The sequence below is a fragment of the Bos grunniens genome, chromosome 23 (genome assembly GCF_055505025.1).
Source record: "Bos grunniens cultivar Pamir isolate PY7600 chromosome 23, Bosgru_T2T1.0, whole genome shotgun sequence".
NCBI classification, from domain to species: domain Eukaryota; kingdom Metazoa; phylum Chordata; class Mammalia; order Artiodactyla; family Bovidae; genus Bos; species Bos grunniens.
In genome coordinates, this window is record NC_141187.1 from 8,549,272 (window position 1) to 8,566,766 (window position 17,495).

General features: G+C 48.8%; 1 protein-coding gene across 2 annotated transcripts; it reads right to left on the bottom strand.

The window, feature by feature from the left end:
* Positions 1-7,070: 7,070 nt before the first annotated feature.
* Positions 7,071-13,915, bottom strand: LOC147346565 (HLA class II histocompatibility antigen, DM beta chain). 2 transcript variants are annotated; one of them, XM_086371093.1, is made up of 7 exons: positions 13,651-13,915; positions 12,349-12,535; positions 11,956-12,237; positions 9,836-10,120; positions 8,447-8,563; positions 8,013-8,048; positions 7,071-7,664 (listed from the first exon to the last, which is right to left on the bottom strand). In XM_086371093.1, the coding sequence occupies exons 3-7, from the start codon at positions 12,110-12,112 to the stop codon at positions 7,651-7,653; spliced, it is 609 nt and encodes a 202-aa protein (XP_086227219.1). In that variant the 5' UTR covers positions 12,113-12,237; positions 12,349-12,535; positions 13,651-13,915; the 3' UTR covers positions 7,071-7,650. The 2 variants fall into 2 exon arrangements, with proteins under 2 accessions (XP_086227219.1, XP_086227218.1); XM_086371092.1 differs by lacking the exon at positions 12,349-12,535.
* Between the last annotated feature and the right edge of the window lie 3,580 nt (positions 13,916-17,495).

Below are 17,495 nucleotides of genomic sequence, written 5' to 3' on the forward strand. Positions count from 1 at the left end.
TGTATGACATCACAGGATTCCTGCTCCCTGGCCTCTCCTGCTTTCAGCCTCACCCAGAGAGGAAGGGAAGAGAGGGAGGTCAGGGTTTTTATTCCCTTGGCTCTCACCCTCCAAGGTCACCTTAGGCCAGCTGTGTCTCTGGGCTGAAGGGCATCTGCTGGCAAGGCGGGTACGCTACAGGATTCATCCTCCTCTGGGTTCTGACATCCCCTCCCATTGCGGGCGGGGCTAGGCTGGTGCTACTGTCCTGTCCTCCAGCCGCTTCCTTGTAAACAGACTCTCCTTGAACTATCCTGGTTGAGGGCCCTGAAATAAGAGACATTTGAAAGTGACAATGAAAGTCACTTATGTCTTCATTCCCTGCCCTGCTTAGAAGCCTCCCTCTTTAGAAGCCTCATGTGCAACAGAAAAGAGGGAGAGACAGGGTCAGGAGAGTCAGTGAGTCCCGGTCTAGGAGTACACTCTGAACTCGGGGCCTCTTGCTGCAGCCCCCAGGGGCCAGTCTGGCCAAGAGGTGGCCAGAAGCTCTGTGGCCGAAAGCTCGGCCTCTCTGTCAGTCAGTTAGTTCAGTCGCTCAGTCGTGTCCGATTCTTTGTGACCTCATAAATCACAGCACGCCAGGCCTCCCTGTCCATCACCAACTCCCGGAGTTCACTCAAACTCATGTCCATCGAGTCAGTGATGCCATCCAGCCATCTCATCCTCTGGCGTCCCCTTCTCCTCCTGCCCTCAATCCCTCCCAGCATCAGGGATTTTTCCAGTGAGTCAACTCTTAGCATGAGGTGGCCAAAGTACTGGAGTTTCAGCTTCAGCATCAGTCCTTCCAATGAACACCCAGGACTGATCTCCTTCAGAATGGACTGGTTGGATCTCCTTGCAGTCCAAGGGACTCAAGAGTCTTCTCCAACACCACAGTTCAAAAGCATCAATTCTTCAGCACTCAGCTTTCTTCACAGTCCAACTCTCACATCCAATACATGAACACTGGAAAAACCATAGCCTTGACTAGACGGACCTTTGTTGGCAAAGTAATATCTCTGCTTTTCAATATGCTATCTAGGTTGGTCATAACTTTCCTTCCAAGGAACAAGCATCTTTTAATTTCATGGCTGCAATCACCATCTGCAGTGATTTTGGAGCCAAAAAAAATAAAGTCTGCCACTGTTTCCACTGTTTCCACATCTATTTCCTATGAAGTAATGGGACCAGATGCCATGATCTTCATTTTCTGAATGTTGAGCTTTAAGCCAACTTTTTCACTCTCCTCTTTCAGTTTCATCAAGAGGCTTTTTAGTTCCTCTTCATTTTCTGCCATAAGGGTGGTGTCATCTGCATATCTGAGGTTATTGATATTTCTCCCAGCAATCTTGATTCCAGCTTGTGCTTCTTCCAGCCCAGTGTTTCTCATGATATACTCTGCATATAAGTTAAATAAGCAGGGTGACAATATACAGCCTTGACATACTCCTTTTCCTATTTGGAACCAGTCTGTTGTTCATGTCCAGTTCTGTTGCTTCCTGACCTGCATATAGGTTTCTCAAGAGGCATGTCAGATGGTCTGGTATTTCCATCTCTTTCAGAATTTTCCACAGTTTATTGTGATCCACACAGTCAAAGGCTTTGGCATAGTCAGTAAAGCAGAAATAGATGTTTTTCCAGAACTCTCTTGCTTTTTCGATGATCCAGCGGATGTTGGCAATTTGATCTCTGGTTCCTCTGCCTTTTCTAAAACCAGCTTGAACATCTGGAAGTTCATGGTTCACGTATTGCTGAAGCCTGGCTTGGAGAATTTTGAGCATTACTTTACTAGCGTGTGAGATGAGTGCAATTGTGCGGTAGTTTGAGCATTCTTTGGCGTTGCCTTTCTTTGGGATTGGAATGAAAACTGACCTTCTCCAGTCCTGTGGCCACTGCTGAGTTTTCCAAATTTGCTGGCATATTGAGTGCAGCACTTTCACAGCATCATCTTTCAGGATTTGAAATAGCTCAACTGGAATTCCATCACCTCCACTAGCTTTTTCGGCCTCTCTGTAGCTGGTGCCAAATCAGATCCCGGAGACACAGTTTTGGGTGAGGTAGAAAAGGATCACTTTATTACTTTGCCAGCCAAAGGGAGACACACCAGGCTTCTGCCTTGAAAAACTGTTGCCACCCGGGAGGATTTGATGAGGATTTTTATAAAGGTGGGTCAAAGGTGAGGTCTAACAAGATTAGGGTGGGAACAAGGCTAGTGAAGTCATGTCCAACTCTTTGTGACCTGGCCCTGGACTGTGTAGCCCGCCAGGCTTCTCTGTCCATGGGATTTTCCAGGCAAGAATGCTGGAGCGGGTTGCCATTTCCTTCTCCAGGGGATCTTCCCAATCCAGGGCCAGGTCTCCCACATTACAGGCAAGATTCCTTACCCTCTGAGCCACCAGGGAAGCCTCAGTTGTGGGAACAAGGCTAGCACTTCCTTAAACTCTTCTCAGGCAGTCTGTCTCCTAATCTCCTAACTTTCTCAGGTCCCTTTAATCTTTTTTTCTAATATAAGTTTATCTATTTTAATTGGAGGCTAATTACAATATTGTATTGGTTTTGCCATACATCAACATGAATCCGCCACGGGTGTAGACGTGTTCCCCATCCTGAACCCCCCTCCCACTTCTCTCCCCATACCATCCCTCTGGGTTGTCCCAGTGCACCAGCCCCGAGCATCCAGTATCATGCATCGAACCTGGACTGGCGATTCGTTTCATATATGATATTATACATGTTTCAATGCCATTCTCCCAAATCATCCCACCCTCTCCCTCTCCCACAGAGTCCAAAAGACTGTTCTATACATCTGTGTCTCAGGTCCCTTTAATCTTGCCTTGGGTGGTTTCTTGGCTGCCCCTCCCTTGATGAGCAGCCGTTGGAAGTGGAACTCAGGGTAGGTTGTGGAAGCTGGAGTCTCGCCTATAAGCACCAGGAGACAAGGGCCTCCATGCCTGGAAGCTCCACTGGCTGCTTGGTTTCCACACCCAGAAGGAATCCCCCAGGCCCTGCTCCAGGGCAGTTTGAGGACTCTTGGGAATAGCAGGCACTCCAACCACGACCAAGGTTCCACTCCACCCTCGTTTGTCCTCTGATCCATCTGATTTTACTGGGGAAACAGAATTACTTGAGATGATGATCTAAAAATAATTTCCCTAAATTACTTTTCCTAAATGAACAGTGAGATTAGCTACCAATGCCTATCTGCTCCTTTCCCATGATCGTGCAGTAAGGAAGCCAAGTACCTGGAACATGGGGCCCCGAGGACACAGCCTCCTGGGGTGCATTTGATGCTTTACAAAAGAGGGTGGAGCAGAAATTGATTCTCACACGGCTAAGAAGCCCAGAAGTCCAAGATCAAGCTGCCGAGAGGACTGGTCCTCCCTGGAGACTCTAAGGGGAAATCTGTTCCCTGCCTCTCTCCTGGCTTCCTGGGTTGCTGGAAATCCTTGGTGTTCCCTTCGTTTTTCCCTTTTACATGTTAAAATTTTATTAGCGCATAGTTGGCTTACAATGTTGTGTTCTTTTCAGGTGGGGGTGCATCTGGTTTTACTCCCATCGTGTTCAAGGGCCCAGAGAGCCTCAAACTTGGGGTCAACACCTTTGACTAAAGCGTTGGTATCTGCCCTCATGGACACAGACGCATGTCCGCTATGCTCTGAGAGTTGGACTAGATGACCTTCAAAGTCAATTCCCTGCTCCCAGTTCGGTTTTTAAAACAAAGAAGACATTGAAGGGAGAGAACAATCGTTGAGCCACTTGTATTAGACATAATGTAAAAGCCCAGCTCTTTCTCTCTCTCTCTCTCACACACACACCCCTTTCTGGCACTTTGCGGTATGCAGCATTTTACTCCCCTCACACAGTCCTGGAGGTGACCCATCATTCTGCCTTCCTTCCAGGCTCCACTCACTTGCCTGGGTAGCACACACATCCTCCTTTCTCTCCCCTTGTAATCTGGTTTCCTGGATCCCAGGAGATCTACGTGGTTTTTTTTTTTTTTTTCCCAGCTCCCCATCTGAAAGAGGACAGCCTTCCCTATAAAACAAAACCCAGTAAGATTAGGGCAGAGCAAGCGTGCCTGGGGTCTCCAGAGGGGGACTGGAGGCGTACTCATTAGCTGCCTCTCTCCCTCTTCCCCTGGGGTCCTGCCCCTTTGATTTCCACAGCTGAGGCCACACTCACACCCTCCAAATGTACAGCGTCTCCTTCACAAATGGCCAAGCATAGACCAAAGCCCCGCCCCAGACTAGACTAGAATTTCAGAAGGAATTGACTTTGTCAAGCAAACAAAATAACAGTGAACAGAAAAGTGAAAATGAAAGGATATGGCAAGGCTTCAGACGGCAAGATCTTAAAGCTCAGAGTTGCGGAGAGACAATAGATTGTTTACATGATACACAAGCTAATTAACTAAATGTTACATAAAAACCGTTTCCCCTTTTTTTTTTTTTTTTTTGGCTGCACTGCACAGCATTTGGGATCTTAGTTCCCTGACCAGGGATCGAACCCAAGCCCCCTGAAGTGGAAGCCTGGGGTCTTAACCACTGCACTGCGAGGGAAGTCCCTATAAAAACCTTTTTTCAATAAAACATAAAATTGATAAAATTTGTAGGGATTTGTTTCTGAGCCTACACTCACCAATCACAGCACAGAGCACCCTACTGCTTCCTACCTTACATGGCCCAGCTCAGAGAAGAGCCATTTTGAACTCAGGAGCCTTTTCCCGTTCCATTGACTTTCTGGTAAAACTCCTTCCGGAAGAGGTGCCTTGATCACAAGGACTTTTCTGGGGAAAGCATGGACGTAGTGGAAATCAACTCACTGACTAGACAAACCCTGAGCACCTACTTTTTTTTTCAATTGAAGCATAGTTGATTTACAATGTTGTGTTAATTTCTGCTGTACAGCAAAGTGATTCAGTTACACACACACACATATCAGTTCAGTTCAGTTGTTCAGTTGTGTCCGACTCTTTGCAGCCCCATGGACTGCAGCACCCCAGTCTCCCTGTCCATCACCAACTCCCGGAGTTTATATATACGCATCCTTTTTTATATTCTTTTCCGTTATGATTTATCACAGGATACTGACTATAGCTCCCTGGGCTCTACAGTAGGACCTTGTTGTTTATCCATTCTATATACAATAATTTGCATCTGCCAACCCCAAATTCCCAATCTGTCCCTCTCCCAAGCCCACCTCTTGGCAACCCTCCATCCATTCTCTGTATCTGTGAGTCTGTTTCATTGATAAGTTCATTTGTATCTTATTTTAGATTCCACATGTAAGTGATATCACATGGTATTTGTCTTCCTCTTTCTGACTTCACTTAGTAAAATAATCTCTAGGCCCATCCATGTTGCTGCAAATGGAATTGTTTTCTTCTTTTTTTATGCCTGAGCACCTGCCTTGGATATGAAGTCTGTACGATCAGTGCTACCCGCACTGTTCTCCAGGCCCCCATCAGGACAGAGACCATGCAGGGAGGAAGGGACCCAATCCCACCCACCAGGAACCCACACAGACCACCTTGGAGACAAGGCAGGAAGATTCCACACACTGTCTGTCTTTCTGACCCCTTCTCCCAGCTCATCAGATTCTGCTTACCATGTTCCTACATAGACCCGCACACACAGACATGTATTCTTCTTTTTCTTTTTTGGCAGACGTGCATTCTTAACCGCTTGTTCTCTGTCCACAACTTTCTGTTAGGCTAAACTCCTCCAGTATCTGTTTTCATTTCTGGTTTCTTTCTAGAATCCAACTCTCATTCCAAAGACAATTCCACCTGGGCCCAGCAGGTGTCGCCCTTCACTGGGAATGATCAGCACCTCTCCAGTTCAGTTCAGTTCAGTTGCGGTCATGTCTTTGCGACCCCATGGACTGCAGCACGCCAGGCCTCCCTGTCCATCACCAACTCCCAGAGTCCACCATACCCATGTCCATTGAGTTGGTGATGCCATCCAACCATCTCGTCCTCTGTCGTCCCCTTCTCCTCCTGCCTTCAATCTTTCCCAGCACCAGGGTCTTTTCAAATGAGTCAGCTCTTCCCATCAGGTGACCAAAGTATTGGAGTTTCAGCTTCAACATCAGTCCTTCCAATGAATATTCAGGACTGATCTGCTTTAGGATGGACTGGTTGGATCTCCTTGCAGTTTGGACTCTCAAGAGTGTTCTCCAACACCACAGTTCAAAAGCATCAATTCTTCCGTGCTCGGCTTTCTTTAAAGCACCTCTCTTGCCCTGTGTGAAATCCAGCCCCAAACGGTGGATGCCCCGTGAGCTCCAGGTGGAGGGAATGGAAGGGGGGCTCTGAAGAATGGTATGTTCGCCAGCAGGAAAGTCCTCAGAATACAGCAGCCTAGTTACTTCCAGCTCAGGCAGACCGACATCCTGTAGAGAATTTGCTGTTCGATCTTGGGCAAGCTATTTAACCTCTCTGAACCTCACTTTCATCTCGGGACTTGGAGGAGACCACTTCCCCCTTACTGGGTGATTGTGGAGCATGAATGAGATACAGCATAAAGCACCTACCCAGTGCCTACAAGCACTCGAGCTGTGGTCCCTTTCCTATGCTGGTTGTGGAAGGAATAACAGCCCAGAATTCAGATCTGAAGTTGAGCTCTGCCCCTTGAACCCTGACTACCTGAGTTGTGATGAAGATCAAATGAAACAGAGCAAGCAAGCTGGTAGGAAGCCTGGCCCGGAAAGTAGAGTGACTGCTAACAGCTAACTTCGCCGCGGTGGGCTGGCTGGGTACCGGGTAATGTTCTTGGCCAATTACAAGTATGAACTCATTTAAGCTTCATTAAGATCTCTTATGAGTTCAGAAAACTGTTAACTTCCTACTATCTCTGACTCTGTGACTCCCTCCCACCAAAGTTTAAAGTCTTCTTATGAATTATCCAGCAGAAAGCCCCCAGTTCCGTCATGTCCAGATGGGAAAATGGGAGGAAACACCAACTCGTCTGCTCCAGGAAGAGCGAATCAAGCCCAGCCCCCGACTGCCCACTGTCCCTCCCCAGGACCACAGGAAAAAACATGGAAAAAAACAGGATTCTACCAGTTTATTCCTCAGAGACAATCAACAGTGACTCACGCCCTCTGTGACACAGGGGGGCCCCGAAGAGGGTCTTTGACCTTCCTCCCCAGATGATATTCACCCCAGATATTTAGCCCTGGGCTCTGCATATGGACAGCACCTTGGTTACAGAATATTTTTACCAGGAATGAGTTTCCCCAAGTTACTAAGGTTCACATAAGGAAGTGAAGTGAAGTGAAGTGAAGTGAAAGTCGCTCAGTCATGTCCAACTCTTCGTGACCCCATGGACTTTACAGTCCATGGAATTCTCCAGGCCAGAATATTGAAGTGGGTAGCCGTTCCCTTCTCCAGGGGATCTTCCCAACCCAGGGATCACACCCAGGTCTCCCGTATTGCAGGCGGATTCTTTACCAGCTGAGCCACCAGGAAAGCCCTCACATAGGGAAGACTGGGAAATTCAAAGAATTAAATAGAGAAACCATAGGGTCCAAGAAGATGTGGAGGGCTGGAGGAGCTGGAGGGCCCCAGCAGCATCCCCAAGAGTTCAGATCCTTCTCACGTGGAGGGAAAGCTGTAGGGTTCTGCCTCTATCAATTGTGCTGACCTGCAGAAGAAATGAAAAGGAATGAAAATGAATAACGCTTCAACGCTTCGAGCCAACGTGACCCCATCGTTTGTCCCTGTAACCATCCATGCCAGAGCCCTTAACACAGTGATGTGGGAAATTTCAGATCACCAAGCACTGAGGAGCCACATTCAGACACACTGTTGGGCAGAAGCGGAAGGGGTCGGTGCTCCTGCTTTCTGCTCCTGAGCCCAACAGCAGCAGCTGCAATCACACTCAGCCTGATCCCAGTGGACGCACACCGCCCCCGCCGTCAGCACGGGAGATAACGCCCTCTGTCATCCCCTCCAAGGGACCAGGAGGCACACAGACCAACAGAGACATTACCTTCTGGATAAGTGGACCCCGGGAGGAAAATGTAGCCTAGGAGAAGAAAATATTTGAGTTGAGGACAGTCTTTTCTTGTTTTTTAATTTTTATTAGACTATAGTTGATTTACGCTGTTCAGTTCCAAGTGTACAGCAAAGTGCATCGGTCACACATACAGCTGTACCCACTCTCGTCTTCGATTCTCTTCTCATCTAGGCCACTGCAGAGCACCGAGGAGTTTTCTGTGCTATTCAGCAGGTTCCTATTAGTGATCTGTTTTATCCACAGTAGTGTGTAGATGTCGATCCCCATCTCTCAGTTGATCCCTCCCGCCCAGGACGGGCCTGGTGGATGAAAGTCTCCTCCACGGCAATGGGGGACGCCACGGGAGAACCAGTCACAAACCCAAAGCGAGCAGAGGTTGGGACTGACGTTTCGGGAGGCTCACTCACCGGAGGAGGTGGCTCTCCGCCAACTGTGCAGACCGAAAACGAAGATGATGAGACCCAGGACCAGCATTACCAGAGCCACAGAAACCTTCACCGTCTGCGCAGGCAACAGCCCAGGAGCTGCGGAAACAGGAACTGAACTGCAACCGGTTCCCAGAGCTGGTCCCCAGAGTGCCTTCGCTGCCTGCGACCTCCGCCCAGAGCTTCAGAGGTGCTCATCCGCGGACCAGGCCTCACACCAATCCAGGCCCGAGCAAGCAGCCTTTCCTCAAAACCCCTGTCCCGTGGGTCTCTGTTCCTGCAGGTCCCTGAGGAACCCCTCTCCCCAGGTTTGTACCCCGGCTTCCAGATGCTCTCTGAGACCGTGGGGGCCCTCCAGGCTTCCCGTTTTCTTTCTTCACCCCAAAGGCACCCTGACCAAAGAATGGAGGGCCCCCCCACTCCTCTCTTCATTTGCCTGTGGTGACAATACTTGCTCCCTTGACTGCTTTATTCGAGCATTTTCCCATTAAATTGTCTTTCCACCTTTCCTTTCTGCAGTTCCTTGCTATCCGAGGGCTTAGGTGTCTCTACCTGTCCACTTTCAGATTGGCCATGGGTCCTTCCAGAATCTGTCTCTGCCCCACCTCCACAGCCCCTACATCCTGGGGCTGGTCCTAGTCTGAATCCTGTCCCCCTCCCAAATTCCTTTCCTTTAACTATCTCCAGTCCTGGGGTTCAAACAGCGATGATTGGCTTGACGCCGTAGCCCCCAAGCATGCACATCAAAGCCTCTGTCAGCCTTGGCTTCCCCTCTCTGACACCAAGAGGGTCCTCGCTCTCCTGAGATCTTTATTTCTCCAGTTCCCATCCCTGACTTGACAACAGTGGAAATCTGAAGATCCTAGAATATTGCATCACAATTTGGGGTTCTGAAAATATGGTTACCAAATCGACTTCCTCTTTTCAGGACAATCAGGCTCCCCTCCCACCTTCCAACAAGCACAGAACACCAACCACAGCACCATAGCAACAGCAAGGATGATTAACGCTTTCTGTCCCAGTATCCCCTGGCCCCATCTCTGGTCGAGAACTCTCCACGAGTTCCTCCAGACTCACTCATTTTCAGCATCTCCCTCTCTTCCCTGTACCGTGGACCTCTCTACAGCTTATTCCCTCTGCCAAAGTATTGGTGTTCTTTTTACAACCACCCACTTGCAGTAGCTCTCTGCTTTTTTGTTGTTGTTGTTGTCAGCCACGCTAGAGCAACATGTGGGGGTCTCAATTCCCCGACCAGGGATCAAACCTGGCCCCCCTGCAAGTGGAAGCGAAGAATCTTAGCCACTGGACTGCCAGGGAATTCCAGTAGCTCTCTGCTTTAATGCTAATTCCTCCCGCCTGCTACACACTTACTCCAGTCCTGAAGGATGAGTTCAGGAGCCCCAATGTGCTCGACCACACAGGTGTAGGTATCCCCAAAAGAGGGGGTTGTGGCCAGATGGGAGACGGTCTGGTATGTCCAGTCTCCGTTGGGCTGGACGATCCTCCAGGCCCTGCCGTGTGGGAGGACCTCCTGCCCGTTCCTCCTCCACGTGATGGCCACGTCCGCTGGATAGAAGCCCCACACGTAGCAGGCCAGCATCACAGACTCCCTCGTGTTAAAAGGAGTGGTTTTGGCTACCTGCACGGTCGGTGGGCCTGCACAGGAGGAAAAAACAGTCATGAAGGAGGGCACCACCCTGGCTTTTCCTCCAACCTGGTTTCTCTCCTACTTCAATGCTTCTTGGATTTTGCCCACCTACCCTGCCGGCCCTCACCCCAGGCCTGCACACATCCCTCTGAAAATGAGAAGCTGGAATATATTCCTCTGTACTCTTTCCTGTCTCCCACTCCATCCCTGCTCCTTCCTTTCTTGTTCCTCCAAAATCCTGTTTGGTCACCGTAAGTAAAAGCTGGGGCTGAACTGCAAGCTGTTTCAGAAGGCATTGTATTCATTGCAAGTACATAAAAGCAAATTGTCATCCAGACTTAGAGGTGGGGGTGAGCAAAAGTAGGAAAACACCCTTGTCCTCAAATCTCATTGAACAGATTAACTCAGTAAAAAAAGTATTTTTTCCTTGAAGAGTTTAAGGCATGTGTGCGTGCTCAGTCGTGTCTGACTCTTTGCGAGCTCGTGGACCGTAGCCTGCCAGTCTCCTCTGTCCATGGGATTTCCCAGGCAAGAAGACTGGAATGGATTGCCATTTCCTACGCCAGGGGATCTTCCTGATCCAGGGATTGAACCCCTATCTCAAGAGTCTCCTGCATTGGCAGGCAGATTCTTTACCACTGTGCCATCTGGCAAGCCTGAATAGCTTAAGGAAGCAAGACTAATTCAGGACCAACTCTTAAATTTGGATAAGGGTGGACCCTAATTCATCAGATCATTCATATTGCCGTCTGTTAGTAATTTATTTTTCTAGGTGACCCTTCAGCTTGCTTGGGTGTCTTTCAGATAAAATCCTCAATAAAAATCCAAGATACTGTGTTAAAACGCAGATTCCCTAGCCTGTATCCCTGGATATTTTTATTCAACAGATCTGCAGTAGCTCTCAAGGACTTGCATTTTTATTTTTATGTTTTTATTTTAAATTTATTTCTGTTTTTGTTTTTGGCTGTGCCACACCGCTTTCAGGATCCTAGTTCCCTGACCAGGGATTGAACCTGTGCCCCCTGCACTGGAAGCACTGATTCTTAACCACTGGACCACCAGGGAAGCCCCAGGACTTGCGTTTTTAACAAGCACCTTCCCAGGCAATTCTGAGAAATGGTATCTTGAGACACAATACTTTTTAAGATAGAGAACTTCAAGTTTGGGGTTTTTTTTTTTTTTTTTTTTTAACCAATCTCAAGTCATTCTCTGTGCAAGTGATTAGGGAGAGAGTTTGCTTCCCTTGTGGCTCAGCTGGTAAAGAATCCGCCTGCAACGTGGGAGACCTGAGTTTGATCCCGGGATTGGGAAGATCCCCTGGAGAAGGGAAAGGCTACCCACTCCAGTATTCTGGCTTGGAGAATTCCACGGACTGTATAGTCCATGGGGTCGCGAAGAGTCGGACATGACTGAGCGACTTTCACTTTCACTTTGCTTCAGAATTCCCTGGGAGGCTTTCCAAATTGTCCCATGCCTGGGCCCATCTTAGACCCGGGACACCAGAACCTGGGATACAGAGGCACAAGCACTTTGGGGAAAGCCATTCTGGTTCTTCTGACAGTTCAACCCCTGGCTGAACTTGGATCTGTCTCCTGAGATGCCCTGAATCGAAGGAAAACATTTTTACTCTCCCTGCAGAAGCTCCTTGCCTGCTCAAATATCACCACCTGGTTTGCATTCCAGCCCCACCCCTGTCAACCCCCTTGTTTCCCTCTCTTTCTACATCACAGGTGCTCCCATTTTTCTGCTTCTTTTCTGCCCACATCTCAAACCCCCTATCAACAGAGGGAGCCTTCGCGGCCTCCCCTCTCCTCACCGCCCCTCTGCACCCCTCTCTCCTTACGTGTCCTGTGGGTCAGAGAGCTCCAGAAGGGCTGGGTGTGCGCGGCACAGTTGTGCAGACCATTGGACAAGCGCTGGGTCAGGTAACTATTATTGTTGAGGAACTGTGAGAGGTACCGGGCCAAGCCGTTCAGCACCCCAAATTCACGAGGAACCATACTGGCCTGCAGGGGATCCCAGCAGGTCAGCAAATCCTTGTTGAAGGAGATGCAATACGAGAAGTCTTTCGGATTCCCATCATCGTCCAACACACAGGTGCTTTCCACGTGTGCCACAAAACCACCTGTAGGAGCCAGAGAAAGGGGGCGGCTCAGGGTCCTCTGCCAGAGCCCAAGGCTCAGTTACATCCGGTAAGGAGGGTGCAGGCTTCCTGCCTGAGGCATCATCTGCTCACCAAACTCACGAACAGGAGTCTCTGCAAGTCCTGATTCAGGGACTGCTGCTGCTGCTGCTAAGTCGCTTCAGTCATGTCCAACTCTGTGTGACCCCATTGACGGCAGCCCACCAGGCTCCCCTGTCCCTGGGGTTCTCCAGGCAAGAACACTGGAGTGGGTTGCCAGTTCCTTCTCCAATGCATGAAACTGAAAAGTGAAAGTGAAGTCGCTCAGTCGTGTCCGACTCTTAGCGACCCCATGGACTGCAGCCCACCAGGCTCCTCGGTCTATGGGATTTTCCAGGCAAGAGTACTGGAGTGGGGTGCCATTGCCTTCTCCGGATTCAGGGACTAGGTGATCCTAACAGAGAAGTTCCTAGATCCCGTTTCCTCTTTACATAAGACTCAGCATGGAGACACAAGTGACCCAAAATTATTTGCATGTTTAAACCCAACGATTTACCCAGGATTAAGACTTTCAGTAAGGCCAATGACTGAGTGAGAAAAGGGGTCAAAGGAAAAAGTCAGGCTTGTTCTGTGCTGGATACATTATTAAATATCCATGCCACATGTATATCTGGAGTACTCGCCGTGTGCCAGACACCGTTCGAGGAACTGGGGACACAGCAGTTATCAACAGGGCCGTCATCACCTTTGCCTACATTCCAGCAAGAGATATCTGTTACATAAATAATTACACAACTTAATTACATTAAATTTTCTACACGGATGAACAAGTTTCTACTGTGTAGCTCTGGCAGCTAGAGTAATACCTGGGATAAACCATAATGGAAAAGGATATAAAAAGAACTATACATGTGCGTAACTGAGTCGCTTTGCTCAGCAGAAATTAACACAATATTGTAAATCAACAATACTTCAATTTAAAAATATAAATTCAAAAAATTGCTGCAAAGCTACAGTACAAAGTGCTGTGGGAGTATATAATAGGGAGATAGACTGCTTTGGCAGAGAAGGCAATGGCACCCCACTCCAGTACTCTTGCCTGGAAAATCCCATGGATGGAGGAGCCTGGCAGGCTGCAGTCCATGGGGTCGCTGAGGGTCGGACACGACTGAGCGGCTTCACTTTCAGTTTTCGCTTTCATGCATTGGAGAAGGAAACGGCAATCCACTCCAGTGTTCTTGCCTGGAGAATCCCAGGGACGGGGGAGCCTGGTGGGCTGCTGTCTATGGAGTCACAGAGAGTCGGACACGACTAAAGTGACTTAGCAGCAGCAGCAGACTGCTTTGGGGTATCCGAATCCAATAGCAAAACAGAACCCCCCAATACAAAGGGAACAGAGGAAGGGAGAGTCCTTACCTGCTGCGGTGCAGCCCAGGCTGAAGCCCAGCAGCAGCGACAGGAGGACAGTCATGCTCTGCTCTGAGGAGACACGGGGAGTTCGGTCCCCTGGACCAGCTCCTCCAGGGGCCCTGGGTCTTCGTCTACCCCAGAAGTCCCAGCCTGGGTAGAGGATCTCCACACACTAAGTGGGAATGTGGTATTGCCCGGGGCCCCTTGATGCTCTCTAAATGAGCAATTTGGGGCTACTAAGGCCTGAGATAAACCTGTTCCTTGCCAGATCATCTGAGCGTTCCAAACTGAGAATTGTCAGATTGCCTAGGTAGGCGGGGACAAGTATAGAGACAAATCATTGAGCATCTCAGCCCAGCATCATCAGTTACCAGGTAGATCTCATCCTGCCCTGGGCTTTTAGCAACTAGTCTCTTACTGTGGAGAAGGCAATGGCACCCCACTCCAGTACTCTTGCCTGGAAAATCCCATGGATGGAGGAGCCTGGTGGGCTGCAGTCCATGGGGTCGCTACCAGTCTGACACAACTGAGCGACTTCACTTTCAGTTTTCACTTTCATGCATTGGAGAAGGAAATGGCAACCCACTCCAGTGTTCTTGCCTGGAGAATCCCAGAGATGGCGGAGCCTCGTGGGCTGCCATCTATGGGGTCGCACAGAGTCGGACACAACTGAAACAACTTAGCAGCAGCAGCAGCAGCAGCAGCAGCTCTTACTGTTCTGCAGAACAACCAGTCTGCAGGTGGATTTCCCTTAGAGAAGGAAATGGCAACCCACTGCAGTACTCTTGCCTGGAGAATCCCTTGGACAGAGGAGCCTGGTGGGCTACAGTCCATGGAGTTGCAGAGTCAGACACGACTGAGCGACTCTCTCTCTCTCTCTCTCTCACACACACACACACACACACACAGGTGGATTTCCCTAGACTGGTGGAGAGAATAAACCCTGTATCCCCAGGATGTATGCAGCCTAGACTGCCCATTGGTCTAACTGTTTTCTCTCAAGGTCTCCCCAGATACTGAGACAAGGTAACCTCTCTTGCTCCTTTAAGGGAAGTCACTGGGGAACTTAACCCTTGATTACATAACCCGTGGTCTGTCCTGTCGCCCAGGAAACAGGTGGACAAGAGGCACTTGTGGGGAATGCAGTAGAGTCAGGGCTGCTAAGAGTACAGTTGTCTGGCCTCAAAGCAAGATGGCGGAATAAGAGGCGCTGCTGGTAAGAGCTCAGGGCCACAGCCCTGAACAGTCCCTCCCTGGGCTCCCATTGCTTCTTCCATTCTAGCCAGACGAGCTTCATTTTCCCCTTTCTGCTTTCTGGAGCCAGGACACCCTGTCCTCCTAGCCTTTGAACCATCTCAGGGCAGACCGCTGGGCAACCCCACTAATCTGCTTGATAAATAGCTGGTCATGAGCCAGTGCCCATAGCTCACTTGTCTCCCGCAAACTCAAAACTCCCCTATGTGTTTCCCTGACAGGTGCCATCTGTCTTGGGGCAGGCCCTCCTCGCATTGTGAAGCCACTAGAAAAATGAGATAAACGTTCCCTGTTCTTCTAACCCAGGAAAAGACAAGCTTCACGTAGCAATTTATTCTCACCTGTGACCTATACAACTGGTAGATTTTTCCATTACAAATGTAAAACCCTCAGTTGACTTCCCTGTGGTCCCCACCAGGCTTCAGGGCTGCCTCTCCCCAGCTTGGTTCCTGAAAGGTCTTGAACTTGACTTAATAGTGAGCTAAACAAAGGAGGATGAGGAAGGAACCCCTTAACATGACACTTACCTGTCCCCCTCCAAGTCCCTGACTCCAGAAGAATACGATATTTCTGAAGAAGAAAGGAAAGGGGAAAGCATATCCCCCAAATGAATATATAGACAAATATCAGGAACCAAAGGCTGGTTTTGTGTAATTAATTGAGCTTCACTTCAACTGTCTTGAGTATTGTTGGTAATTCACTTCAGTTCAGTTGCTCAGTCGTGTCGGCTCTGACCATGTTTTCCTACCACCCCCGCCCTCAACCCCACCTGGTTACAAGATTGTTCTACACTTGAACTTCTCTAATCAGCCATGAAGGGTGTTGAATGAACCGAAAACGGAGGAGTTGGGGGGGAGGGGTGGCGCGAGTCCAAAATGTGTTGAGCTTCTACTTTATGGTGGATACTATGAGATCCACACTGTTTCATTTACTCTTAAAAGTCTTGTTATGAATGGTCCTTCTTACAATTTGGAAAACAAGTTGAAGATTCACACCAAAGGTTTCAAGGTACACCCACACACACACTGTCCTAGGACTGAGAGGACCACACAGAGGTAGCTTGTGGCGGCCCCCGCTCAGAAAAGGAAAAAGGGGAGAGCCAGCACATCCCTCTGAGTCTTATCTTTCCAATGCTCAGAGCTCCTCCCACTCCAAACCAGTGTCTCTTCTACTTTCTCTTTCAACAGTCTCAAAACTGTGTGAGTTCTCCCACACACATGATCACTTCTCCTTTGAAAGTCTCTCCTCCACCTCCAGGTAGGTGGTGAGCCTAACCTTAGGAACCAGGTCTCGGGATCCTTATCAAGGTCTTCAAAGCCTGCCTGGAACTGGAATTCTTGCTGCGTGGCCCTCTGCCAGCTCCTGGAGGCTCAGCGAGCTCCCTCTTGTGCCTGGGTCTCTGCTCAGGCAGCCAAAGGAGATGTGAAACCTTCCATAAGGCAGCAACAGGAAATGCAGGCAATTTCACTTCTCTATTAATGAGAAGATTGAAGGTGGTTTTAGAATTAAGCTGGACAGAAAAACCCAGAGACCTGTGCTCAGCGAAGTGGTTTCTTCCTTCCCTTTTTCCTCTTAACTCTACTTTTTTGTGTTTGATTTTACACATATAGCTCTGTCCCCCACTTCTAGTCAACTCCAAAGAATATTTCAACTCTCTTGAGCACTGTTGGTAATTCACTTCAGTTCAGTTCAGTCGCTCAGTCACATCCGACTCTTTGCGACTCCATGAACTGCAACACGCCAGGCCTCCCTGTCCATCACCAGCTCCCAGAGTCAAACTCATGTCCATCAACTCGGTGATACCATCCAACCATCTCATCCTCTGTCGTCCCCTTCTCCTCCTGCCTTCTTCCCCAGCATCGGGGTCTTTTCCAATGAGTCAGTTCTTCGCATCAGGTGGCCAAAGTATTGGAGTTTCAGCTTCAACATCAGTCCTTCCAATGAACGCCCAGGACTGATTTCCTTTAGGATAGACTGGTTGGATCTCCTTGCAATTCAAGGGACGCTTCAAGAGTCTTCTTCAACACCACAGTTCAAAAGCATCAATTCTTCAGCACTCAGCTTTCTTTACAGTCCAACTCTCACATCCATACATGGCTACTGGAAAAGCTATAGCTTTGACTAGATGGACCTTTGTTGGTAAAGTAATGTCTCTGCTTTTTAATATACTGTCTAGGTTGGTCATAGCTTTTCTTCCAAGGAGCAAGTGTCTTTTAATTTCATGGCTGCAGTCACCATATGCAGTGATTTTGGAGCCCAAGAGAATAAAGTCTGTCACTGTTTCCATCGTTTCCCCATCTATTTGCCATGAAGTGATGGGACCAGATGCCATGATCTTAGTTTTCTGAATGTTGAGCTTTAAGCCAACCTTTTCACTCTCCTCTTTCACTTTCATCAAGAGGCTCTTTAGTTCCTCTTCGTTTTCTGCCATAAGGGTGGTGTCATCTGCATATCTGAGGTTATTGATATTTCTCCCGGCAATCTTGATTCCAGCTTATGCTTCATCCAGCCAGGCATTTTGCATGATGTACTCTGCATATAAGTTAAATAAGCAGGGTGACAATATACAGCCTTGAGGTACTCCTTTCCCAGTTTGG

Bases quoted from the DNA above. Each gene is read 5' to 3' on its own strand.
- LOC147346565 (XM_086371092.1), bottom strand. From the start codon at position 13,705: ATGACTGTCCTCCTGTCGCTGCTGCTGGGCTTCAGCCTGGGCTGCACC. The intron at 12,238-13,650 runs GTAAGGACTCTC...TGGCTCCTACAG, and splicing joins CCTGGGCTGCACCGCAGCAG to GTGGTTTTGTGGCACACGTG. The intron at 10,121-11,955 runs GTAAGGAGAGAG...CCTCCTGTGCAG, and splicing joins CTCTCTGACCCACAGGACAC to GCCCACCGACCGTGCAGGTA.